This window comes from Pseudochaenichthys georgianus, chromosome 9 (genome assembly GCF_902827115.2).
Source record: "Pseudochaenichthys georgianus chromosome 9, fPseGeo1.2, whole genome shotgun sequence".
NCBI classification, from domain to species: Eukaryota; Metazoa; Chordata; class Actinopteri; order Perciformes; family Channichthyidae; genus Pseudochaenichthys; species Pseudochaenichthys georgianus.
The window spans coordinates 11,406,304-11,433,271 of record NC_047511.1 but is presented as its reverse complement, the minus strand read 5'-3'; the positions used below and the strand labels follow the sequence as shown (position 1 = coordinate 11,433,271).

At 43.4% G+C, this 26,968-nt stretch overlaps 1 protein-coding gene across 1 annotated transcript in view; it reads left to right on the top strand.

Annotated features, from left to right (window-relative positions):
- Positions 1 to 26,968, top strand: part of fras1 (Fraser extracellular matrix complex subunit 1) — a 320,559-nt gene that overhangs the window by 218,044 nt on the left and 75,547 nt on the right. Inside the window, exons 29-33 of the mRNA XM_034090904.2 lie at positions 9,723 to 9,882; positions 10,610 to 10,788; positions 22,558 to 22,674; positions 24,555 to 24,669; positions 25,848 to 25,985. Of these exons, the coding sequence (XP_033946795.1) occupies positions 9,723 to 9,882; positions 10,610 to 10,788; positions 22,558 to 22,674; positions 24,555 to 24,669; positions 25,848 to 25,985 (709 nt within the window). The remainder of the gene's footprint in view (positions 1 to 9,722; positions 9,883 to 10,609; positions 10,789 to 22,557; positions 22,675 to 24,554; positions 24,670 to 25,847; positions 25,986 to 26,968) is intronic.

Genomic DNA, 26,968 nt, shown 5'->3' with positions numbered 1-26,968 from the left:
CGCGGAGATAATAACAAGAACAGATATCAAAACATGTGGCGCTAGCTAGCTAAAACCGGCAACATGGCCTACCTTGGTCGTTGTCTGGTCAAAAGTGGTCTTCAATGGCATTCAAACGATACAAATGCTGCTGAAGTTAATCCATAGGTTAATCCAACGTGTCTGTGTCCCTTTGAAATGATTTCTGATAATCCATAAGCAATAAACCTGCTTTTCCGTTTCCAGATGTCAGAGCGAGAGATAGGTTCACTCTGATGCAAAGCTGCATGCGCAAAGCAAAGCCCCCTTTTTGTGTTAACCTTGGTGTCTATGTGAAAACTCCCCTACGATTATATTGGCTCTAACGGTCAGAAAGAGATGTCAATCACCAAAATCGACCAATGGGTTCCAGAGAAACTGTAAAAACGCTCATTTCCACCCAAATCATCCCAGAGGTGGAGTCTATTTTGTTAAACCTCTCTAAATAAAACATGTCACTTGTTTTGCATCAATCTTGATACAGGGTACTTATTATATGTTGTAATTTGGATTCCTAAAGCTTTTAGTCTACTAACCCATCATCCAAGGGTAGTTTACTAAGTAAAACATATTTTTTGGACGGACACTATAATTTACAGTTGTTTACTATGTTCAATCTGAATTTTCTTTAAAATAAAAAGCATCTATATTGATTCTGACTTTTCTACATCCAACTCACAGGTTTATCATTACTTTGTGAAAAAAGATTATTCATGTTCCCCTTTTAGAAGTGTAGTTATGGTCATTTGTTCTGGAAACGTCATTTTTGAGCCTGAGACCTTAAAAACAGGCTTGGGGTCTAACAGGTTTTAAGTAACATCACTTCACAAGATTTTTGATATTCACGTTCAGATTGAAGTTCCAACCCTAGCTGTTTTGGGTAACTGACAACACGCCAAGTCATCTACAATAGCTGTAACACTGCCGCTGCTGAGGAAGCAGTGCGGCTGCCGAGGAAGCCACTTTTAAAAGTGAATGGGAAAAATATGCAAAATCATTCATCACCAAACTGTAGGGAAGTTGCATGGATTCGATTAGAACAATGCAAGAACATAAAAATTGACACAGTACAAACCAAAATTGTACTTAACGTTAAACAATGACTTTATGAACCTTGGCTTCAACAAAGCGAACATTAATAAAAGCCCCTGTGCCCTCATATTGGCTGTTTCTGAGTGCCAGCGTCTTTTTGATTTTTCCAATGAGGAGATGGCTCCTACCGTCGCGTGAGAGAAAACACTTCACCAAACGTGCTTTTTTTTCTGTGTTCTGCCAATTTCTGTGTGAAACTATCGAAACTTTCACGGTATAAATTGGAGAAAAAGCCTGTTTTTGGCATTTCTTTCAGACCATCATAACAAAGACCAAAAAGCCAATTTCTTTGAGCAGATAATCCGGGCAAACACTGGATGTTGCTGCCGGTGTGTGTTCAACTTTTATTGTCCTCCCTTTTCATCGGCTGTCAAACTGAGCGGTGAAGCTCATCCATACAAAGTAGAGAGGAAGTATCTTCTGGTTTAGGGAACTTAGTGAAAAAACATCGTTGTACAAATATTGAATAGCACAAATAAATAGGGGTGTAACGGTTCACAGAAGTCATGGCAAGAGCGCATAGCCGTTGAAATATATATGCCAATAGCCTCCGTTATTTATTTTGGTCTCACGGCTTTCATGTCTATTGGCTTCTTAAAAACAGAGGGGATCAGCTGTTGAACTGCTGTTGTCTTTTGCCGGCTCCGGTGATTGGCACATCTGGGTGATGCCTTCTGATATAATTTAGCATGTTTGGCATGTGTTTCTATTAGCATACCGCACCGCTGTCTAACAACGCCGACACACCGTCCTCGTCCGATCCACCACTCGCACTCCATCGTTATTGTAGTCCACAGGGAACCCGAAATGTTCCCACACAGCTGATTTAAAAGAAGCAGGTGGGTTCTAGCTCCTGTGTGTTATCTGAGATCGCCATACTAACTTTTCTTCTTCTTGTATTTTGTTAGTTTTGTTGTTGTGTTTCTTCTTGTTCTTCATGTTGTTTAAGGGCGGCTGGCAAACAGCTTTTAGGCGCAATACCGCCCCCTGGATTATAAATAGTGTAATGGATACTGCCCTGAATGACAGGCTTATTCGTCGTGTGACTGCATGTGCCGAACCGTGACGTCTGAACCGTGACGTCTGAACCGTGACGGTACGGGACGAATACGGATACCATTACTTACACCCCTACAAATAAACCATAAAAGGCGTGAGTCAAGATATCGTTGTAAGGAACGCTGAGTGTAGGCTGTAGCTTTCGGAGCTTGGCACTTATTGTCCTTCCAAGCCCACCATCCAGGCTGTAGCAGCGGCTCTCAGTGCGAGGCTGTTTCTGGGACAATAGGCCTTGTGAAAGTGGGATTACTAAACTCTAAAGCAGGAGGCTAATCAGACCCTTAATGACCCTCTGATGGATGGACTCGCTCTCTCCTGAGCCCTGAGCGGAGCTGCTGCTCGCCAGAATAGGAAGCAGGACCCTTGGCTTTCAATTACTGTCACAGGGAGAACACTTTGAGCCTCTGAAAGACCCTCGGGCTCTTCTGTTTCTCTGCAGCAATGGAAGGGAATTAGATATTTTTTTCTGATCATTCATCCAGCTTTGGTGGGCTAATGGCTCAGCTTTATTGTCAAAGATCGTTTAGGTCTTCTCCTGCTGAGCGCTTGGAGAATATGAAAATTCGTTTTGGAAGATTCCTCTTTTTGGCGATACTGCATATATCAAAGCCTGTGATTACATTTTTCGATTGCTGTGATTTGTTTCTGTCAAGCTGGCGGTCACAGAGCCCTGATGTTTACTTTTGCTGCGTGGTCTGATTTCAAGACACCACAGCGGCATGTTTAAGTTAGATTCAATTATAATGTTATAAAGATTAAATCTCCATTCTGTGACTTTCAACGGTTTGACGTGTCCATCACCCCTCGCCTCGTGGAATTATGGATTATGAGAGATGACAATGCCACTGTCATTACAAAAGCATGATCATCCTGGCCGACTGCAAGTCGATGTTTTATGGATTGCGCCGACTCTTTATCTCGACAAAGTCATTTCTTTCTGTTTTCGTGGACTGCAGCCAAAACCTCTCCATCCAGTACAACTCTATTTACAGTCCATCTCAGGCCTGCTGGCTCAAAGCCCTTCAAAGGTCTCTGATATGCACTTTTCATGCATTTGTTCCCAAATGTGCTGCGGCTAAGGAGAGAATAATGTTGTTTAGGTTGTTTTTCCATGAAATACTTTTGGCCAACATAAGGGTGTGAACTTTTTGCATGCTGCATGGGCTAATGGCCTGCAATTAGAGATGATCCGATCACGTGATCGGGGATCAGAGCCGATCACGTGATTTTCAAAAGATCGGAATCGGGAGAAAAAAATCGGGGATCGGGAATCTTTTTTTTTTTTTTATATATACTTTTTTTTATGAATTTATTTAAAATTACAAAACAAAAATGACCATGTTCACGTCTTAAAGTCATCCTGAGGCCTTAGTTTTGGTTTAAAATTACACAACATCATGTATGTGTTGCTTCTTTTGGGCTTGTTTTCATAGACCTGGTTGCTTATTTCTCTCAAATGGCGCAGTGTCTAATAGTAGCAGTAAGCTAACGAGAGGCTACGGTCAGCTGGTGACTCGGGAGTCGGGACAGAGAAAATGTCAGGAGTTTGGAAGTATTATAAAATTGAAAGCGAAGGCAGTGTAACAGCCAGATGCAATGTTTGCAAGGCGGAGGTTCCGCGTGGTGGAAAGAACAGAGTTCAACACGACCAATCTAATACGCTACCTGAGAAACAAACACTAACAACAACACGACGAGTACACAGCGGCCACTCAGGTAACGGCACTGAAACAACCGACACTTTCAGAGACTTTTAAAAGGAAAGAGAAACTGCCCCAGAACAGTGAAAAGACCAACAAAATAACAGCCAAGATAGCTGAATTCATCGCGTTGGATGACCAGCCGTTATCTGGTACCTTTTTTTTCTCTTAATGCATTGCATAAAGATCGGATCGGGAAAAATCGGTATCGGCAGATTGTCAAAATCAAATGATCGGAATCGGATCGGGACCAAAGAATAGGTGATCGTTACATCCCTACCTTCAATTATCCCAACCCCCTCACCTCCTGCCTATATTTAACACTAATAGATAATCAATTGATATCATTTTTATATATGTTATTGATTCTCTAAAAGTTGACTGCAATCTGATACATTTGCCATAGGGGCCCTATTTAGCTTGTTGGGGGTTTCCCTTTCCTGTAGTGTGCTATATAAAGTTTGGTGCATGTAAAGTTTGTTTATGGAGTTTAAAAAATATATCCTTAGGAATGTGATATTGCATTTTTCTTTTTGCATGTATTGTTTATAACCCCCATATTAATTTGACAGCTGTTTAATAACCACATTTTTCTATTTTCTTAACTGAGTAAGCACCTTATCTGCGCTTATCTCTCAACAATCTGAAATTAAATCCTCCAAATTCCCTCTCAGAGGTCAAAAAGTAAAAACATTTCCAAGATCCTTTCATTTTATTACACCTGTCTAAAGGAGCTGAGACTTTCTTTCTAATGAGGCAACAGCATTCTCACTCAAGAGAAGAAAACATCATTGGATTTGTGTGTTATCCAAGAAAGAAAATTATAAAAATTACCAAGTGGAGTTGCAGCTGCAGGACAAAGAGCAGGGGAAATCAGGAGTATTGGCACATTTGTAAATCCTTTTTATTGTGCTGTTTCTGGGTTTCTGAGAGTCCTTTAGAGACTTTGGTGTTCATCGGGAGAGGCTGATAATCTCTTTGATGATGTGGTCCTCTGAGTTAAAAGCCTGCCATGCTGACTTGTGTGTTTCCTCTGCTTCTTGTCTGGAATGATTTTCCTGCTGCTACACTGAAATAGTGTGATATCGGATGAGCCGCACGGCAGGCAGAAGAGCCACAGATGGCCGGCAGGTTGTTATCTGCAAACACAGACAGCCACACACGCGCACACTCAAACTCTCACACACCTGGGCACACGCTTGTAATCTATTATCACCCACTGCCACAGTGTTTCTGGCATTGCACTGATCTCCTGCAGAAAATAGCAAATGAACACGTTTTGGGTTAGTAGCCCATTTTCTACTTCTTAATGCGAAAACAATCATTAATTTAATATCCACTTAGTTTCTAATAAGCCAACAAGTCTGCATTGATTCTTGTTAATTTTATTATTTTGGTCTTACAATATGACAACCCAAAATGTGTTATTATTTATGATATACACTAGCACTTTGCTCTGCATTGGCCAATCGGCTTGCTACTCCTTTGGACCCAGGTACCCCTAAACTAAAACCTGTTTGCTATCCTTGCCCCAAAATGGCTGAACGAGCTCCCAGTTGATATCAGGACAGCAGAGAGTCTATTACATTACATTACATTGCATTTAGCTGACGCTTTTATCCAAAGCAACTTACTGTATAGTAAGTACTATACATCCTCCGTCGCAGGCTGGAAACTCACCTGTTTGGACTTAACCTTGGCCAAACAGGTTTGTATGTGCTCTTGTGTACGTAGCACTTACACACGTTTGGCATTAATGGAAGCTAATGCTTTGGTACTTAATCTTGTTGGGCTGATAGATAGAAAATGTACGTACAGGATTCTTGCTTTTCAGCAAAAAGTGTCAGCTAAATTAAATGTAATATAATGTAATGTACTCATCTACATATATAATGTAAATTAGAAAGTGGTACCAACGTTTTTTTCAATAGGCAAACGTTGCCTTAAACATGTCAACTCTAATGGTAATTGTATAGAAGTCTATGAGAAAATGACACCACTTCTCACTTGATTAATTACCTCAGTGATAGTTTTCGTAATGAGTTAAATGGTCTTAACTGCTTGTTTTAAGTCTTGTTCAATGCAGCATGTACATTTTAATGTTGGTCCTATTCTGTTTAAAATGTAGGATTTTGTGCGCAGTGTATGCATTAAGGTGGGGCTACCCTCTGATTGACTGTTTGTTGGTCCATGATTTTTCGTAGATGTTGAACCCATTCATAGTGTGTTTTCAGTTCTGGAGGGTTAATTGGAACATTGTTTGCTCTGCATCGGCCAATCGGCTGTACTTGTACTTAGCTCCACCCTGTGATGTTTTGTTTGATTTTGATCCCTGAAAAACAAAACTGCGCCTGTAAATGTAGCAAATTCTGTGGCTAGCAGTACTCCCAAACCAATGAGGGACGCCATGGTGGCCACTTCCACTTTTTATATTTGGAGTGTACTATATAATGAAATTAAATACTATTGTTGTATACATGTGTACAGGGACCTTTAATTTAGTCCACATGTATCCTGTTGAGTAAGGGGAAAGTCACATCACCTGTGAGCTAATGATGATTTTGTTGGTGCATATACAGAATGTTGGTAAAATAGGATCATTGTTTTCCATTGATTTCTTACTGTATAAGATTTTCCCAGGCAGTATCCAGTAAACTATTTTTGACACCGAGTTGTAAGTGTGGAGCTACTGTTTACAGAATAAATAGCTGGTTGTGTTTTTCCATGCCCCAGAAGTGTATCCTACCTGTTTTTATTCAAGCAGCAGGGTGACACAGTGAGTAAGAGAGTAGGAGGTCTAGTATCAAACCCTTCCTGACAGCAGGCATCTTCCCTGCTGAAATATCCTGCAGCGACACTGAATCATCCACAGCTCCGTGAGCTTGCTGGGAAGGATCCTGCTCTTTGTTCTCTGCTTCGGAGGAGGGCGAGCAAAACGATGAGTTACTCTGTCTCAGCACCAAAGCAAGTCAGATTCAAAAGTTGTGGTCTCAGACAGAGAAAGCACAGATTGATATATTACTTCCGATTGGTGGAGCTGACTCCAGGCTTAGCACTCAGGTACGCTGCCTCTGATTGACAGGGCTTTACGACAGGCTCCTGGGACTCACAATCCTGAGGTTACAACAGATGTGGAATCAAACAAGCTGCACAAACTGTGACAAAACAAAGTGAAAGTGGCATCCGGCTGCACCTGAGGAACAATGAGTCTGTTTTGATTTCTCTATATACCCATGGGCGTAGGAAGCATCCTGAATGTGGGGGGGACATTTTTAACGGGGGGTGTGGGGTCCTCCCCCAAAAAAAAAATTTGATTTCCTGTATTCTGGTGCATTTTAACAGGTGGTTTGATACTTTTATGTGGCTATACTAGCATGAGGAAAATGATGGGTACATTTTGTAATTTCATCCAGTAGTAAAGAAAGGAAACATATATGATTATTAATTCAGAGCCGTCTTTGAATGAATAAAAAGCAGTTTAAATGCCCATTTTTTGTACATTTATATACAACAATAAATATTTGTGAGTACATTGAGAGATATTGTTGTGGAGAGTCATTTATATATAAAACGCAAAATACATTTGTGAATCCTTCTGTGAGCATTTATTAATATTGAGACGGATCTGACTCCATACGGATGTTAAGTTCACCTAGGAATGGTATCATTGACTTAAATGTTCAAATAAATGTTGCTCTTCTCTCTATATTGGTCACATGATGCCCCTTGACTGAAATGCTTCCTGTTCAATATCCCCACTGATTTCCTTAACATTCTGGATGAGAGTCCACATCACAATTTACTCTAAACTGTCATTTCCCTTTCATCACTCACCTCAGCAACGGACCTCTCTCCACTGTCCCTGTGTTCTGCCTCTGACTCACTCTCACGCGCCTAGATGTCAAGAGAGGTGGTGAAGAGATCATTATTTATTGAGCAGTCTACTCTTTCACATTGAATCATAACAAGTCATACTGAATGTAAATACAACTGACTCTAAAGTAAGTCCCAGTCTGTGACATTGGACATTTTGAAGACTCAAAGTCCCAAGCAGTAGGTAGAATATTAGCTAGTCTATGTAATGTGCACAGAAAATAAATAGTTAACTGAATACTGGGATGGAAATTGCCTATAAGCACTCAGTAAAACATAAACTCACACAAAACGCTGAATGATAAGAAGTATAATTAAAACATAATGCACATTATCATATTGAGAGACAGTACCGAAGTTAAAGAACTCAGAAAATAATCTCTTATCGAATTGAGGCTCCAGTAAAACACACTGACTGCGTCTCGGACATGTTATGATCATATGGGGATATGGTGTTACATGAGCACAGAGAGATCGGGTTATTCATGTTCCCTGTTTACATGATAAATACTAGTAACCTGGCATTTCGATTCCTTTTCTCATCTAAACTATTCTGTGTATCTCTCTATTCTTTCACACACACATACGGGTATTGGGCCGAGCGCGACACCGTACTTCCGTTATCCGCCGTTTTACGCGAGGTGCAAGCAGCTGTCTAGCCGTCTAGGTGTTGCTAAGCTTCCTGTACAGAATATCATAGTCTATTGCCTTAATCAATATCAAGTCAACTCTAATATACCACATATATGCAATGGCATGATAATATTATTGTGACAAGTGGGGTATTCACCTGGTGTTTCCAGAAATTAGACGTAGATGCAGCCAAAATCGACGAAGGCCACTGTCGTTTTTCCATACATCTGCAGGCAGTCTGTAAGGGCAATCTGACAACCCACACAGCTCTAGTTCACTCTGGTAACGACCTAGAGCACACCCCTCAAGTCCAGAGATGTAATCCGAAGAGATGTAATCCGAAGACATGCAGCGATTTCTTCGGTCGTTAATTCAGAAAAAAAACCCTTGTGTCTGTGCCTGGCTACGTTAGCTAGCTGTTTATATTTGCACTTCCAGGATATTTGCACCTCCAGGAAAATGCCGTATTTATATATATATATATGGTGCGTGTTGCATTGTGGGTAGCTCGTGACGTCACTGTGTGTGAAAGAATCATGACATAAAGACGAAACTCCTCTCCAGAAGTGAGATGCCGCCGCAGCCATCACTGTTAACTGATTAACTGCTACCAGCTGATTACTTACTTTCCTCTTCTTTGAATTTTTTTTTCTTATGTCCATGTTGTCTGGGGGAGAAAACATATCAAACCAAGAGATCGTCAGCTTTGATTTTCGCTGTATTAACCATTTCCTGAACACTTGGTGTGTGTGCCTTACCTCCGCTACCGGCATCGCTTCATACAACAGATCGAGCGGTCCAACTACGACAACACTCCTTGAACATGCGCGCTATGTGAGAATCTGCCTTGGTACAAAGTAGCAGTGAAAACATGGTACGGAGTTTCATTGATTTGGGCATTCTCTCAATAAGCGAGTGGATAGACCGATTCCCGGACTTTCCACATGGTAAAAGTGGGGGGGTCTAAACGAATCATTTGAAAAGTGGGGGGGACTTGTCCCACCCTCATATAATGGCTGCGACGCCCATGTATATACCACATGGGGTTTCTCAGTATGAGTAATACTCGAACATATTGTTCAGCTCACTATGTTTGAGAGTACATTTAGATGAATAACCCTTGATTGTGTTACTGCACCTGCGGCTAATTCATGCTAACGTCATTGGCATCTGTTAAGCTCTTTGCTAGGGAAACAAATGGCAAACTGGAGAGGATATGTTTTAATTTTCAAATGCTAACAAATCATCCTGTCAACGTTTTCTTGTGGACTTTGCAGAACTGGCCGTATCAAAATGGAGGCCAACCACAATGTTAAAAGTTTTCAAATTCATATTTGTGTGTTTCAGGCTGCTGACGCTCTACAGGTGATGTCCGTGCCAATGACCTGGGTAAAGGAAGGAGGCATGGTGCGCCTGGATAGAAAATACCTGCAGACAGACTACAAGGGAGTCAGCAGCGAAGACATCGTTTACACCATCGTCGTCTCAGACGGACAGCCTAAATATGGTACACACTTTTTCACAAACATGTTATGCTTACTCAACAGCTTCACATATTTAGAGATCTGGAAGATTGCATAATCTTCATCTTGGCTTCAGTTTGGTTGATTCTTACAAAGATCTAAAAAATGCAGTGTTTTCAGCCACTGAAATATGGATATCTCCTGCTTTTAACCTGTTAAGCCCGAGATACTCCGGTACCGGGGCCCTCCTGCAACAACAGTGTCTGAGGGCATCTTAACATTTAATAAACTATGAATGTTTTATATCCATGTAACGGGAAGAAACTCATCTAACTGATATTTTTTTCTTTTTTTAAACCCTTCAATGCTAACGCTGAGCCTCTGAATTAGCAACGAGCGAAAAATGCTACCGAAATGCTACCGAAACTCACTCATAAAACCTTATTATTTATCCTTTCTGCACATCCAACACATCGATTTGCATCGTGAGATGACACAGAATCGATGGGTACATACATTATCACTATATGATAAGAACTCGCGACTTTATAAACAAAAACAGACATCAAAATCATCATTTCATAGACCATACGCCTAATCTAGAAAAATTATCAAAAGATGTATCAATTATGATAATATTTGTTAGAGGCAGCCCTAGTTATTAGCCAAATTAAAAGCACTCCTGTCCCTGATCCTGGTTGGATATCATCTGGACATTGTTTGATATTAAGTGAGAGAAACAGCTCAACCTTCCCCCTTTCTCTGTCTCAGGTGAGGTGGTGTTGGTGTCCATGCCAGCTGACGGCCCCTCAGAAAGCTGGAGCCCGTTGCTAAGCGATGACCGAGGCTTCACGGCCACCACTTCCTTCTCTCAGCAGGACGTAAATGATGGCACAGTCTGGTACCGCCACTTCGGCAGTGGTTCAAATAGAGACTCCTTCCAGTTCCAGGTCAGTGCTGACTCGCATGATTTAATAAGTTAATTTTTTCACAAGCACATAATAATAATAATTCCTTACATTTATTATAGCGCTTTTTCCAGTGCTCAAAGCGCTTTACATGTGGTTAGATGTTCGCTAGTCATTTAATTAAAATGTTTTTTGGGCCACCAGTGCTTTTTTATTGAAGAGACTGAGTTGAAGGGGGGAGACAAGATGTAAATGGTCCTGAGCCGGATTCTAAACCAGGTTCTCCAAGCAAAATAATTACCAAGTCTTGAAGCGGCCCTACTATGCTCTTTGGGTCTTCCCTTTCCTTATCGTTATATAGATTTGTGTACATGTAAATGGTCTGCAAAGGCTTGAATCTCAAAGTTTCTCCAGAGGGAGTTTCTCTCCCACACTCGCTCCCCTGCCTGAAACACCTGACCCGCTGAAATTGGACTCATTTGTTTATCTTCGTAACATGGTCTCGCTTGTATAGGCTAGTGCTCCAACACATTGTATGTGATAGGCTAAGGGGCGGGACATCTATAAGCAGTTGAGCAATCACAACAGAGCAGGCCAGCTAACCAATCAGAGCAGACTGGGCTATGGTTTCAGACAGAGGGTGAGAAGAGGTGCTGCAGAACAGGCAGTATGAGAAGAATTGCAAAGTGTTCATTATTGTGATGGCAATAATAAATACTACCAGCTTTGTTGTTATAATTGACGTATTATAATTCATAATTCTAAATTCTCAGAATGAATCTCTCGTAAATCTTCGAAAATTCAACCATATTGATATTTTTCAAAAGAAAAACAAATGTTAAAGAGAAAGTAAAAAAATGGCTAATTGACTTCCTTATTATTGAAATATTAACTTCATTTGTTTGACTTTTAAACTCATGAATAAAGGCACCAGATGAATTGTGAGTTCACCTGCAGTACAGTAGGCCATTATATAAAGTAGTTTGCACACTATCGGGATAAACACATGACAAGGTTGTTTTCTATCCTTCATTTGGGTGCGTAGTACTGTACGCATACAGGTTGGGATAAATCCTCCGTGGGACGAGGAAACCTCAGGAGACCATTAAAAGAACATCTCACTCTGAAAGAAAAGGGGGGGAGATGGTGACAGAGATGCGTTTCGTCGCTCCTGTTGTTTTCTCTCTCCCCGCAGTGTTATTTGAAGTTCACGCTGTTACTCGTGTTCTCATGTTCCCCTATGTTTACCTCTCCTCCCTCTCCAGCACGTCTCCCTCTGGCTTGATTTATTCCTTCCTCCCTTCTCCTGCTCTTGTCGCTCCTTTTCACCTCTATCTGCCTCTACTTTTATTTGTATTATTACCATGAAATTGTATCTATGCGGTTTATAGGAACCCTCTAAAATATGTTCTCTGTTTTGTAATACACAAGTTACTGTCTGCTCGTCGTCACTGAGAAGTTGTTTTATTGGGGACCACATTGTGTGTTTCCTTTGCATCCTTACTTCTTTTCTTTTCTGCATTGAATTTGTTCTTCCTTAGTTCAGGCGTGGCTGCAAACTTAATGTCTGACTCTTAGGCACTTCAAAGCGACTTATCTTGATTAGCACTAATGACCCCAAATTACTCACAAATTGGCTCCCGATCCGATACAATCCCAGTTAAACCGATGCAGCATTCATCACGGCGCAGTTAGAGCGTTTTCATGCTAAGCGGCAGCCAAGAGCTTGCAGCGACATCTAATCATCTCTCTCCCTCCGTCCAGCCACCCACATTGTGGCTCCATCCATCAGGGCAAATGTGTTTCAATTACACAGTGCTGGATTCGGATAAAATCTTCAAGTGTCTCATCATTTTGACAGGAAGTAAGAATGCAGAGGGAGTAGAGAAGAGGCTGAAGGCCCGGCCACAAACTGGTAGCTTTGTGCTGTTGTCAGACGTGGTGATTATACTTGTCAGTTTGTCAGGGTGGTATTATTGTGCTCCTAAGTTTTTTGTCGAAGTGTGTGTGCCTCGAAATTATTGATTTAAAAAGAATTCCGCTCCTGCAACTTGGAACTAAACAAAAGTGGGCCGCACAGCACTCCTTGTGTTTTCGCACGCATCGCATACATCTTTATTTGAAGCAGTGAGATGGTAATTTGATCTTTGAGTGAAAATATGTTCCTTTCTTTGAAAATATATTTTTTTGGGGAACCAGTGCCTTTGTTGAAAGGGGTAGACAGATGGGATGACATGCGGCAAATACAGAAACCTGTGAGTTCTATTGTCCAATGTGAAAGCCCGGTATACCCTAACACCTTAGCAGCAGCAGAAACTCAAACAGGAACATTCCTGTTGTGCCACTATGAAGTTGAGAAAAGTTTACAAAAAATGCAGCTTACTTTGTTTCCAAGGCGGCCATCAGAAATTAGGATCCGTACACTGTATTAAGAGCGTGTAGATATTTTAATCCTGCAATTTTTACAAAAAGATCTTCAGCTACTGTAGCAATGTCAAAACCCTGTCCTAGTGTCCTATTATTTGTATATATTGACTAGTGACTAACGGCCCATTCATTTTAACCTTTTTTTCTCACACCTGACCTGTTTCTATCATCTGCCTCATGGAATATCTTACTGAAAATATGCAACAAAGAAAAAAGGGACTTCTATATTAAAGAGCCTCGTGTATACACTAATTAACAGAGGTTCTCATTCATAACACTCCGTTCGATGTCTCACTATGGGATGCGCCTCATCGCGGAGCAAACAGAAGCATCAATCTCATTACGCCAATCCTGATTGGCTGGTGATCTTGACGTCAGCGTCGGGGGAAATTACCCCCTATAAGTAGCTTGCGCCACAACGCATGCGTCATTCAAACACCTCTTCTCGCTTCAGAGCACATCTCATAGTAGCCGGGCAAGCTTCACGGTCCACAGACTGAACCCAAATACCCATTTCGGTCAACGGGCGCTCGCCGGCTACTCCTTCTGCTTTGCAGGAAGACGGTAGTACTAACGCTGTTAGTATTTAAAATCGACCTCGCCCTTTCTCTTACCCGAGAAAGTAAGGTAGGTCCGATTTTTCAAGCTAGCAGCACACCTGTTGCTAGCTCGCTCCCTCTCTGCCGACACCACGGTAGCGAGGAAGTTTTTTCTTTTCTCTTCTCCACGGAGGAAGAAAGGATTAAAGGAGCATACTGCCACACCAGTCAGTGTTCTCCGGGAATAAAAGACCCACACCGTCCTTTTCTCCGGATTAAGGACAAGGTGGTACCATATTTTTCTCCCTTCCCACCTGTCGAGAGCGGGCCCTCTCCACGCCACGAGGCGGCCAAGATGGACGCCCCCTCCCTCACACCAGAGGAGTCAGGGACTCGGTGGCTCGACTCGGTGGCTCGACTCGGTGGCTCGACTCTGCGGCTGCGGGTTGAAGATCTCGGGCACAGACACACACCAGGTCTGTTCGTCCTGCCTCGGGCTGGAACACGCCCGAGCCGCTATCGACAACCCCGGCTCATGCGGACATTGTGTCCGCTTCACCGTTAAGAGCCTCCGCCGACGGTTAGCACGACAAGCTAGCCTGTCGGAACAGGACCCCCCCATGTCCACGGACCCGCCGGCCGGCAGTCAAGACACGGGGGCGTCCGCCACAGAGAGCGAACCCCTCTCCATGTCAGTCTGGGGCTCACTATCTGCGATGGCTATAGAACCGGAATCCCGCGCCCTGGCAGCCCGGGACCCGGTGACGGCAAGACACCCCACCAAGCTGGGGCTCCCGGTTTGACCTCACCATGGTCTCACCCGCGGAGGATGTCCTCAGGCTGGACTACGAGGAGGACGAAGAAGAGGACGCCTTGGTGTTCCTCCTGTCCGAGTCGGATGAACAGGAAGAGGACACCTTCATGTCACCGGCTCAGGCTGCAAAGCCTGAGGCAAGTGCTGCTCTCCCGTGCGATAGCACACCAGCTTCGCCCGGTCTGAGCATGGACCTGCAGGCCGTGTGTAAACACGCTGCGGCCAGACTCAACGTCCCGTGGCCCGAAATGGCCAAGGAGACCTCCAGGTCCCGCTACGAGGGAAAACATCTCCCCCAAGCAGCGGGGAAAAAGAGACAACTACTTCCAGTCTTCCCGGAGATGTTGGATGAGGTGTCGGTCTCGTGGAGAGACGGCGCTTCAGCAACAAGGTCCCAATCCAGGGTGCCTCCTCCCTAGACTGCGACGGAATGGAGAAGCTCGGCCTGTTCCGCATGCCGCCCATGGAACCGCTGGTAGCGGCTCACCTTCTACCAAAGGTGGGCCCGTCACCGAGCAGGAACCCCACGCTGCCAGCAAAGTCGGACCGTTTTCAGTCAGCAATGACTGAACGGACCTACAAAGCTGCAGCGTTGTCCGCCAGGGCCCTGAATGTGTCCTCGCTGCTAACCGCCTACCAAGCGGAGCTCTGCGAGGACCTGTCGGGTAACCCGGGGGCAGCCACTCTGGACGAGATGGCAGCGGTCACGGACATTTGTCTCCGTGTCCAACGCTGCGCCGTCCAGGCCACGGGCAAGGTAATGGGGATCATGGTGGTGCAGGAAAGAGCGAGATGGCTCAACCTCACCAACCTCCCTGACCGGGAAAAGGAGGATGTGCTGGATATGCCCATCGTTCCCGAGGGAATTTTCGGCTCCGCTCTCGCCTCCATGCAAAGGAGGTGTGAGACGAAGAAGAGGGAGGACGAGGCACTCCACCTCTGCCTCCCTCGAAGAGTCCAGCCGCTGCTTTCGCAGCAGCAGTCCTCTGCCCAAGCTGCCCAAGCTGCCTCGAACTCTGCTTGGTTTAAAGTCCAGGCTGGAGACAAGGGCAAGCTGGCCTAGAAATTCTCCGGTTCCGGCTGCAGCTCAGGCTCAGCCAACCCAGAATTTCGGCCAGCAGTCGAGGAAGAAGAAGCGAGCGGTGTGACAGCCCCTCCTTCTCCCCTCCGTGAATGTGTTCCCGACGCCTCAAGAGATGCCTAAACGCCATCCTCAAGTCCGCACAAACACATGTCACACATTGGTTGATCCTTCTGTCATAAAACATTTGCCGCTGACGCATCCAGGCTTCAGGCCGAGGGCGCAGCTCAAAGAAATGAAAAGAAATCAATGAAGCCAATAAACAGCCCGTCAATTGTTCCCCTTCTGAGAGCAGCTACGGCATCTCTCAAAAGGCGGATTACTGACGGGTCTGTGAAGGAACCACCGCCACGCGCATGCGCAATGCCGGCTGGGGCTTTAAGGGCACCACCGCGACGCACATGCGCAGTGTCGGTGGGTATTGTCGATAAGGGGCACCACTGTGTTCAGACACTAGAGGGCCCCATAACACAACAAATAGAGACTCAGAGAGGAGGAGATGTGACATCCTCACTGGCTCTAAGGAGCACGCAGTGGAAGATGCTCACTTAATCTGCTTGGGTTTTCAAGACAGTAACACGGGGCTACAGACTCCAATTCGCTGTCACCCCTCCTCGCTTCTCGGGCATTCTGCACTCGCAGGCCCGAGGAGAGTCAGCCCTCATTTTGGAGAAAGAGATTTTCTCACTCCTAGAAAGGAGGGCTATATCTATTGTACCCGCCGAGCAGAGTCAGGGCGGCTTCTATTCCAAGTACTTCCTCGTGCCCATCAGCTCGCTTGTCAGCGGAAAGAGTGAAAGCTTTCAGAGCTTGTCTTGCTCTTTTCCAGCTGCGCAAACATGTTCTCTTCAGATCATGCCTGCGATTGCTGGGGCTCATGGCGTCAGCCATCCTGGTCGTACGACTGGGACGCTTACACATGAGAGAGTTTCAGCGCTGGGTGGCTGCCCTAAAACTAAAGTGATGTGATGGTTACTATGAAATGCGTAATGGCACTGCGCCACTGGCTGCACCCGACTTTTCTAGTACGAGGTGTGCCTATGGGTGCTGTCCTTTCACGGAAAGTGGTCACCACGGACGCATGTCTGACAGGTTGGGGAGGTATTTATGAAGGTCGACCTGTGAGGGGTCTCTGGAGCAGAGACCTCCAGCGGGCGCACATAAATTACCTGGAGCTTTTAGCGGTGTTTCTCACCCTAAGACGCTTTCTGCCTTTCCTCAGGGGACATCACGTCCTTGTGAGGACAGACAATACGACCACAATATCGTATATTAACCGCCAAGGGGGTTTGCGTTCTCTCCAGTTACACACACTGGTGCGCAAACTTATCCTATGGAGCGGTAGACGTCTCCTCTCTCTGAGAGCGACGCACGTACCGGGAGTGATGAACCTCGGGGCGGATCTACTGTCCAGAGGTGCACCACTTTATGCAGACTGGACTCTACATCCAAGGATTGTGAGCCAGCTGTGGGTCCGTTACGGCAGAGCTGCGGTGGATCTGTTAGCATCGAAAAACAACGCTCAGTGTCAGCTGTTCTTTTCGATGCGGGATCTGAATGCACCGTTAGGCGTGGATGCACTCGCGCACTGTACACTTTTCCACCCCTGGCTCTGATACCTCCAACTCTGGCCAGAGTGAGAGAGCAACGCCACACACTTATTCTGATAGCTCCGCACTGGCCAGCTATGTACTGGCTAGCGGAGATATATCAGCTGCTGTGCGGGCAGCCATGGCAGCTCCCACTACGCAGGGACATACTGTCCCAAGCGGGGGGGGGGCGATCTTTCACCCACACCCAGAGCGCTTGGCTCTATGGGCCTGGCCCGTGAGGGGTGCTTTGTCATAATGACCAAGCCCCCTGTGTCCTGGGCTATCCCTTACAAGGGCAAGCCTGTTACTAAGCAACGGCTCTCCCACTGTTTTGTGGAAGCAATTGCTGTGGGGCCCGTACGAGTCAGAGCTCGCAGGCACCCTCGGGTTCGCGAGTTCTCTTGACTCAGGGTCTGGCTGCATCCTGGGCTCTGTCCAGGATGTCTCCCATCCAAGACATTGGTGCAAGCGGCGAGCTGGTCCTCGCCGCTCACTTTTGTCCGCCTTTTAACAGTCTGGAAGTTCTACAACCAGTTTTGACTCAAGCAGTGCTGGGCACCTGGTTGAGCCGGAGCCCTACATGTTAAAGTTCCGGTCGGTTTGGTGATTTTCGAGATAAGCTCGTCTGGCAATACGGGAGCTACAATTTCCCATAGTGAGACATCGAACGGAGTGTTATGAATGAGAACTATAGGTTACTTACATAACCCCAGTTCTCAGAGTAACATGAAGTGAGATGCGTCGTGGCGCAAGCTACTTATAGGGGGTGATTTAGGGGGTGATTTCCCTGACGCTGACGTCAAGATCACCAGCCAATCAGGATTGGCGTAATGAGATTGATGCTTCTGTTTGCTCCGCGATGAGGCGCATCCCATAGTGAGACATCTCACTTCATGTTACTCTGAGTACTGGGGTTACGTAAGTAACCTATAGATTTCTTCCCTGTCCCCTCGTAAAAAGGGCATTTTTCAAACTGTATTGGGGTGTTTGCAGTGTCACATCTTGACACAAATGCATTTCTCCAGATGGAAACAAAAGGAAACTGTTGCAAAATGAAGTCAACTGCACTCATTTCACCTGATGACAGTAAACTACATATCTTTATTTGGTAAACAGAGCCTCATAATCCCTGGAAATGAATGCTATTTTAACTGTTGTGATTTCAAAGAGATCCATGTTCTCTGCGTTTTAGGCAGCTAAGTAATAGCTTCACATCGCAAATCAAAAGTGCTAAATCAAAGTACTATCTGTCAGTAACCACAAAGAATAATCCTGGAAAATGTTGGAAAGCCATTAAATCGTTATCCACCGGCGATATCCGTAATGAGCTACCTCCGTGCATTACCACAGCATCTGGCACTATATCGGACAGGGCTACTATGCTAAATTGCTTTAATGAGCATCTTGTGTCCTGTGGTTCTCTATATGATTCTGTCACTAACTCTGCTTCTGTGAACACTACAGTATGTGACTCTGAAAAACGTGTGTTGGAAAACCCTTTTAGTTTTACCCCTTTTACTGTTGATGTTGTTCGTGAAGCCTTAACCAAGTTAGATCCTAAGAAACCGGCTGGCCCGGACAACGTAGAACCATTCTTTTTAAAGATATCTGCAGATTTTATTGCTCCACCTCTCACTACTCTTTTTAACCTCTCCCTCAGCACTAACACAATTCCAAAATTGTGGAAGTCAGGGTATGTCCTGCCTTTACTGAAAGGTGGGGAGGCCACCTTATTAAATAACTATAGCCCAATCTCTAAGTTGTCAGTTCTGGCTAAGGTTCTTGAACGCTTAGTGAGTGAACAGGCAAAGGTGTTTTTATGGACAAATGACATCCTGTCTAAACATCAGTCAGGCTTCAGAAAGCAACACAGCACCATCACTGCCACAATGAAAGTGGTGAATGATGTGGCGAGTAATTTGGATAATAAGCAGAGTTGTGCAGCTCTATTTATTGACCTTTCAAAAGCGTTTGACACCGTTGATCATCACATTTTAAAGCAGAGGCTAACCAGTATAGGGTGGTTTGTAAACTACCTCTCTGAAAGATCCCAATGTGTTCACTTTGATGGGCTGTCTTCTGAGTGGTTAAACATTGCAAATGGTGTTCCCCAAGGTTCTGTTTTAGGTCCACTTTTATTCTCCATCTACATCAACAGTTTAGGTGAAAATGTGGATGAAGCTACTTTACATTTTTATGCGGATGATACTGTAATGTATTGTGCAGGTCCCTCCATTAAGGAGGCTGTTGTTAAATCACAGGCTGTTTTTAACACTATTCAGACTCAGCTCTCTGAACTAAAGCTTCTTTTAAATGTTGATAAAACCAAAGTATTGCTCTTTTCTAAAGCTAAAAAGACACCAGAGCCTGTTGTAGATATTGTAACTACGCAAGGAACAAAACTTGAAGTTATTGCCTGTTACAAATACCTTGGTATCTGGCTTGATGATTGTCTCACTTTTAAACGTCATGTAAATAACCTGCTTAAAAAGCTGAGGGTTAGGCTAGGTTTCTTCTTCAGAAACAAGTCCTGTTTCTCGCTTGAGGCCAGGAAAAGGCTAGTCACTGTGACCTTTTTACCTGTGCTGGACTATGGTGATCTGATGTATATGAATGCACCTGCCAATTGCCTGGTCAAGTTAGATGCTGCGTATCACAGTGCACTAAGATGTGTGACAAACTGTAAAGCATTAACCCATCACTGTACCCTGTATGCAAGGGCTGGTTTGCTTTCACTAACTGTACGGAGGCTCAGTCACTGGTACATTTTTATATACAAAGCCATGCTAGGGAAACTTCCATCTTATATCTGCTCCCTGATCTCTCGGAGAGTTGTAAGTGGCTACTGCCTGAGATCGAATGCTGTGGTTTTATTAAATGTGCCAACTGCTAGGACTGTCTTAGGGAAGACAGCTTTTAGATGCGCAGCTCCTCTGTCTTGGAATAGTCTGCAAATTAAATGGAAACCGAACAATCTGGTGCCACTAAATGTTTTTAAAGCTCGGTTGGATGCTAGTCAATCAGAAGCTATTGGTACCTGCTCATGTGGATAATTATGTAAATGATGCTGTATGATGTCCTTTTGTTGTTCTATTTATGTTTTTATGTGTCATGTGGAACTTCTTGAACAGGTCTCCCTTGAAAAAGAGATCAATGATCTCAATGGGATTTATCTGTATAAATAAAGGTTTGAAATGAAATGAATACTCCCATTTGCCTTGTACCTTTATTCATACATTTTCTTTTAAGCATTGGTTAATTAATTTTGATTTCGGACAGCTTTACCCCGCACAGTTACCTGTACTTTCCATAAAGTGGCAGTCCAAAGGGGGAACATGCACCTGTTTTAAGAAACACCAACACATCCTGAGATAAATTGAAAGAAAAATACCCACAATTCCCTGATTTAAGATGTGACACATTTCATTTGTGTTGGTCAGGGTGATTTGTTGCATTAGGGTGTATATAACGTATAATACATACGTGATGTTATGTTGAATTGAATCAACCAAATAATCCATAATTTCTCTGCCACCGCCACCTCCTATAAATCCAGCTGACTCAGTACTGACTTTGATGGTAACAACATTACTCGTGATCGATGGCGCTGACTCCAGGCTTCACACGCTTGTTACATTACTTCTGAGTGACAGAGCTGACTCCAAGTTCTCGAACTTTCTTCCCCCTCAAATGCCAACAAATGCCACTGATGTGACAGGAACATGCAGCCGCAGCGGAATTAGGAAATGAGGACAGAAATGGTCTTTAAGAAGGAACAAGCAAGGCTGCAGCTGTTGCTCATGTACAGCTAATCAGTTCGAAAGAGCGGTTATATATTGTGGACAGCTTGAGTAAGAGAAATATAGCACCAGTTTAAGATAAAAGTTACATTAAAACGGACTACTTTAAGAAGCGTGAGCAGAAGGCAGCAGAGCCAAATATCAAAGTGTAGTTTCAATCTAGTCATGTAGGCGGAGGGGATTACACAAATCCAAAAGCTTCTGCCTCACTAATCAGTTATTCAATTAACATAATCTTACATTCTAATTTAAATCATCAGCTACATTATAAGCAAGGAAAAGAGCAAAGGTCAGGACCTCAGCACAGTGCTGGAAAGGGAACACTGTTGAAGAGCAAGAAGACGAAAAAGAGAAAGAGAAAAGGGGCTCTATACAGTATACTGTATATTAGGGCTGCTCGATTATGGCAAAAATCATAATCTCGATTATTTGGGTCAATAATTGAAATGACTATTATTAAAAAGGATTATCCATTTACTTTGAAAACATCCATTTATTGAAAAACAAAATGTGAACAGTATGTTTTTAACAGTTGATTATCCTGAACTTTAAGTATAATTCAACTGAAAAACCAATAAATAAATAATCGTTTTATTTCGATTATGTTGTTTTCATAATCGTTGCAGCCAAAATCGTAATTGCGATTAAAATACGATTAATTGAGCAGCCCTACTGTATATATCTTAATAATTAAGTGAAAATGTTAATGTTACACCTGACAACAAAAAGGGAGAATCAAACATTTACTTACCACTTGGATTTTTTCCCCTCATTGGATTATTTTTCTCATACGGCCTGTGCTGCAGCACCTCTTTTCACCCTCTGTCTGAAACCAGAGCCCAGTCTGCTCTGATTGGTTAGCTGGCCAGCTCTGTTGTGATTGGTCAACCGCTTAGAGTTGTCCCGCCCCTTAGCCTATCATTTACAATGTGTTTGGAGCGCTAGCCAATAGAAGCGCAAGTTTTACGTAGTGATGTCGCTATGTTCCAGAAGTCAATCAAGGAGTCCAATGGAGGCGTTTCAGGAAGTGTGTGGGACTTTAAAGAAAAAAGTCCCACTGAATGCTGGGTATTCTTTTAACTTTACGGAACGATCAGAATGGTTCAAGATGGTTAAATAACACCTTCATGCACCCTGTTGTACACTTTACGTTTTCAAACAGATACTGAAAAGTAATCAGGGGCTAAGTAGTTGAGGTACGAGAGAATCTGCCTGGATACAGATAGCCACATATGCATGCCAATGACATCATTACATCTCCTATGTTTTGAAAGTTTCAGCTTTTGTCCCTGCAGCGCAGCCTGATGCTGATGAGTCCCATTTACACACTGTCACATGTTTTCATCACATCTGCTGTATCTCACTTTCTCGAGAACCTGTCATCAGCTCTGTCACTTTGAAATTATTTATAATACCTGAGCCAGTTAACAGCCAAGCAAAACTTCCATTGAGACAATGTGCTGCTGAAAAATACATCAAACTTCAACATAGGAGAAGTTCAGCAGAGTAGAGGTGAAGTGTTATCTCTAACATAAGGTGTGTGTTTGTGTGTGTGCAGGTTTCCACAGAGGCATCCCAGGTTATTCAGAGCGATGCTCAGACCTTTACCATAGGAGTCCTGCCTCAGAGCCCAGGATTCCCCCAGCTGGCCCCTGACTGCGATCTACAGGTCACGGTAAGGGACACAAGTTTACCACAAATCAGATAGGAGTTTGAAACCGTGTAATGTAACAGTACCATTACAGTGGGAGTGAATTGAGTCATAACTCAGCTATGAAAGCAGAGGTCTAGGGGAGAATATTGCAAGCACAAATTAAAGAGAACAACTTTTGGAGGGCCTTCATTTAATGTTTGGACAAAAATGCATGATTGTGCATATGAACAAATACTGTATGTGGGCACCACACTCACTTTTTCCTGTATATATCATAAATCCCATAAAGTTATGAAATAAAGAAACCATCATCATTACCCATCCATCAAAAGTCCACATTTCTATTTACTGTCAAATATAATGAATACAATCTTAGCTGTCAGCTGCATACAGATCAAAAAACTCATAAGAATAATCAAGTATTAAGAATAATCGCCTTTTTTTATCAAATAAAGACAATAGAAAATATCCCTATTGCCCCGTCAACGAGCTGCTGATATTGAGATTGTCAAGTGCGCATGTAACCAAGTCAAGGTGCATTGTGGGACATGTTTATGGAGTGTAAAGGGTCATGGAACTGTATGCATTATATTATTTGCAAGCTCTCGCGGGCCCAAGCAAACATTGGGGCGGCCGGATTTGGCCTGCGGGCCTTGAGTTTGACATATGTGATGTCAAGTGTCTTTAACCCAGACATAATGTCAGTATCCTGGGGGATACAGTCATATGACAGGCTGTGTCCATGTGCAAAATGGGTGTAGTGTTATTAGGGTGTATTATTGGTGTAACACAGGTCTAATATGGGTTTATTTACAGTGTACTATAAATAATAATAAAATAATAATATATAATATTTTTATAGCGCCTTTCAGGAAACCCAAGGTCGCTTTACAAGTCGGGTGGGGGGGGGGGGAGTAGGGGAGAAAAAAAAAAAAGGCAGACAGGTTAAGGGGGTGGGGGGGAAGTAGTAAAATAACAGTGTAACATGGGTAAGATATGGGTGTAATACGGGTGTTATATGTGTCTAATAACTGTGTAATATAGGTATAATAAGGGTTAAATATTGGGGTAACCTGGGTGTAATAACAGTGTAATATGGGTGACATTTAGAAATTAGCAATCAATGTGTTTTCCAAGATATTTATATGTGACCTTAAAACAACCTATATAAATGTATCATTACTTAAAAGCAATACACCAGTTTAACATAAATATTCTTTGTGAATTCTTAAACAAATTAGAATTATCTTCCTTGTATATTATTATATTATTGTAATCTTGCATTTGCACTAGAGGCCAACCACTGCTTTAGAAATACTGTCCAATACAAAAACACATACTATGAGTACCTCAACAGAACACACCTGTCAGTAATCATTTATGATGTGCAATAACTTTCTAGATATTTCTTTTTTAAAGTTTGTATTACTAGTTCTCAAACCTGGGAATCCCAATATGCTCAATCCGGCTCATTGAAGTCAGACTGACCTGAGCTCACTTTATGTTAGACTCCCCTGGCTTCACTGTTCAGTAAGTCTGTTTCTATTTGGAGCTGCACATGGACCCCTCAGCTATCACAATACTCATATGGGGTGTATCGCTGCAGGGAGATATCGTTGCTGTCTCACCTCAGTGTGTGTGTGTGTGTGTGTGTGTGTGTGTGTGTGTGTGTGTGTGTGTGTGTGTGTGTGTGTGTGTGTGTGTGTGTGTGTGTGTGTGTGTGTGTGTGTGTGTGTGTGTGTGTGGTGTGTGTGTGTGGTGTGTGTGTGTGTTGTGTGTGTGTGTGTGTGTGTGTGTGTGTGTGTGTGTGTGTGTGTGTGTGTGTGTGTGTGTGTGTGTGTGTGTGTGTGTGTGTGTGTGTGTGTGTGTGTGTGTGTGTGTGTGTGTGTGTGTGTGTGTAGGCGCTGGAGGATCGGGTAACAGAGATAACGCCTTCAGCTCTGGCCTTCGTGGACTCTGAGACTCCCAGCGAGAAGCTCATCTACAACATCACCAAACCCCTGCCACAAGCACAAGGTACACACACACACACACACACACACACACACACACACACACACACACACACACACACACACACACCACACACACACACACACACACACACACACACACACACCTCGACTCTTATAATGTGAACAGCACTAAAAGGATTAAAATCTAAGTTCTGTCAAGGGGCAGGCTCATTCAAGGGCATCTGACCTTGTGTTTAATTCTGAATATAATTCCTTGAGTTAATGTTTTATACGCCACCTTTTGTAACCCTTCAAATATGTTTTGTATCCTTAGGGATACAGTCATTTGAAAGACTGTGTCCTTTTAAATGTGGTTGTGATAATAGTGTAATCAGGATTTAATATGGGTTTAATTGGGGTATAATATCAGTGTAATATGCGGGAAATATTGATGGGTGTAATTTGGGTCCAATAACAGTTTCATATGGGTGTTATAACAGTGTAAGATGGTAAGGTGTAATAGGGTTGTAATAAGAGTGTAACATGGGTGTAATACGGGTGTGATAATTGTGTAATAGGGGTTTAATAACAGTGTCATATGGATGTCATGTAGACATAGAAGTTGATGATTTCAAATGATTATATACTGTAAGTAATTAAGTAGAAGTGTATTGCCTTGCTCACATGTTTACCCAGCCAGAAAAGAGTCAAAAACTTAACAACCTGTTCCATAAGCCAAAGGTTTTTCATTATTGCCTGTCAACCTGAACTTTTACAGGAATAATTGTTGATTTTCTTTTTCCCATATGCGGCATTCAGAACCGCAGGCATTCATTCCGGCAGCGGGATCTGACAGACTTGGTGTATCATTTCCAGCTCTCCGTCTAATGAAAGGGAAAAAACGATTTCCAAAATTCATCAACTAATACAGGGCTGATCCATCTGGGAAGAATTTTTTTTTAACAGAGCCATTGAGGGGGAGTAAAGAGTCAGATTAAGCAGCAGCCGTTTGTCATGAACTTTTTATTTTCTGAAATTAGATTGGAGACATTTGTTCTGAGTTAAAATCTCTCTTCGAAAGCCTCTTTCAACTTCCCATCTACAGTGTTGTGTTATCCATCCAAAGAAACGTTGGGTTTTTGGACTTTTCTCTGTCTGTTGAGCAAAACTAGATTATTTCTGCCCCTCAGAACACACTGTATTTGTCTTTGAGATGCCTGTTTCCTGCTGTGTCTGCAGGTGCGATCGAGCATGTGGACAGGCCGAACGCACCGGTGACACATTTCACTCAGGCGGACGTCAACAATGGCAAGATCCTCTACAGACCCCCTCCGGCCCCTTCACACCTGCAGGAGCTCTACCAGTACTCCTTCATTGGTGAGACACACACACACACAGTTAGAGTGAGGAGTGTGTGGGAGGGAAATAACCCCAAAAGCATAATAGGGCCTCTTTAGGGAAATAGATCAAATAAGTTGTTATGAAACAAAATAAGTTTTAAAAAAAAGTCAATGTTAACTATGGTTTCACGCGTTAAACTGATCTAGTGCATAAAAATAAAGCATCACAGTCTGTCAAATGAAAATCTGCATTTAGTTACATGTTTTTGTTCTGATTGTACATCCAATCAAACGTAATTAATCTGAACAGGCAGCAGTGGCCGGGTTTATTTTTAAACCGTTTTTAGCTGAGCAGCCACGCATTGGTCTGAGCAGTTACCCGCCACCACAAACACCTTCTGTGGAAACCAAATAAGAACTCCAGCTTAAAACACTGAATAGCTTTTCTAAATTCACCGCTTAAAACCTTCAGACCTCAGAGCATGTTATTTTCAAGTGTTTAAGTATTCAAAGAGCGGCTGCAAGCTCTCAATTCCTCATGATGGAATACTTCACCTACTCATGTCCTGCGTAACGGCACATCTCAAATTACTTAAGTGATCATTAGAGTCACTTTTGGCTCTAGAGCTGGAGAATCACAGGACGGCCGGTCGTCAGCGGCCCGGTGACGGCCGGCTCGGTTCGCTGGCGGCCGGCACCGCCCTTTATTTAAATTGTAATAATACTTACTTTGATCAAAGCAAGTAGCGGTCAAGGCTGCAGCCAGAGGAGGATCTGCCTTTGTTCCTGTCTACATTGCATCCCTGCATCATCGGCCTGTGCGCATCGAAGACGCAGACTCATTGCTCCCACTAAAGTAGGGGTGAGTGTAAGAAGCAGGCAAAGTGTGTGTTGCCGGGAGCATATAAGGATGTATCCATGATGTTGAAAACGTAAAAAAAAAAAATGTCATTGTTAAAACATAAAGATAAAAAGGTTTAACAAAGTTATTGTTTAATGTTGTAAGGAGGTGACGCTACT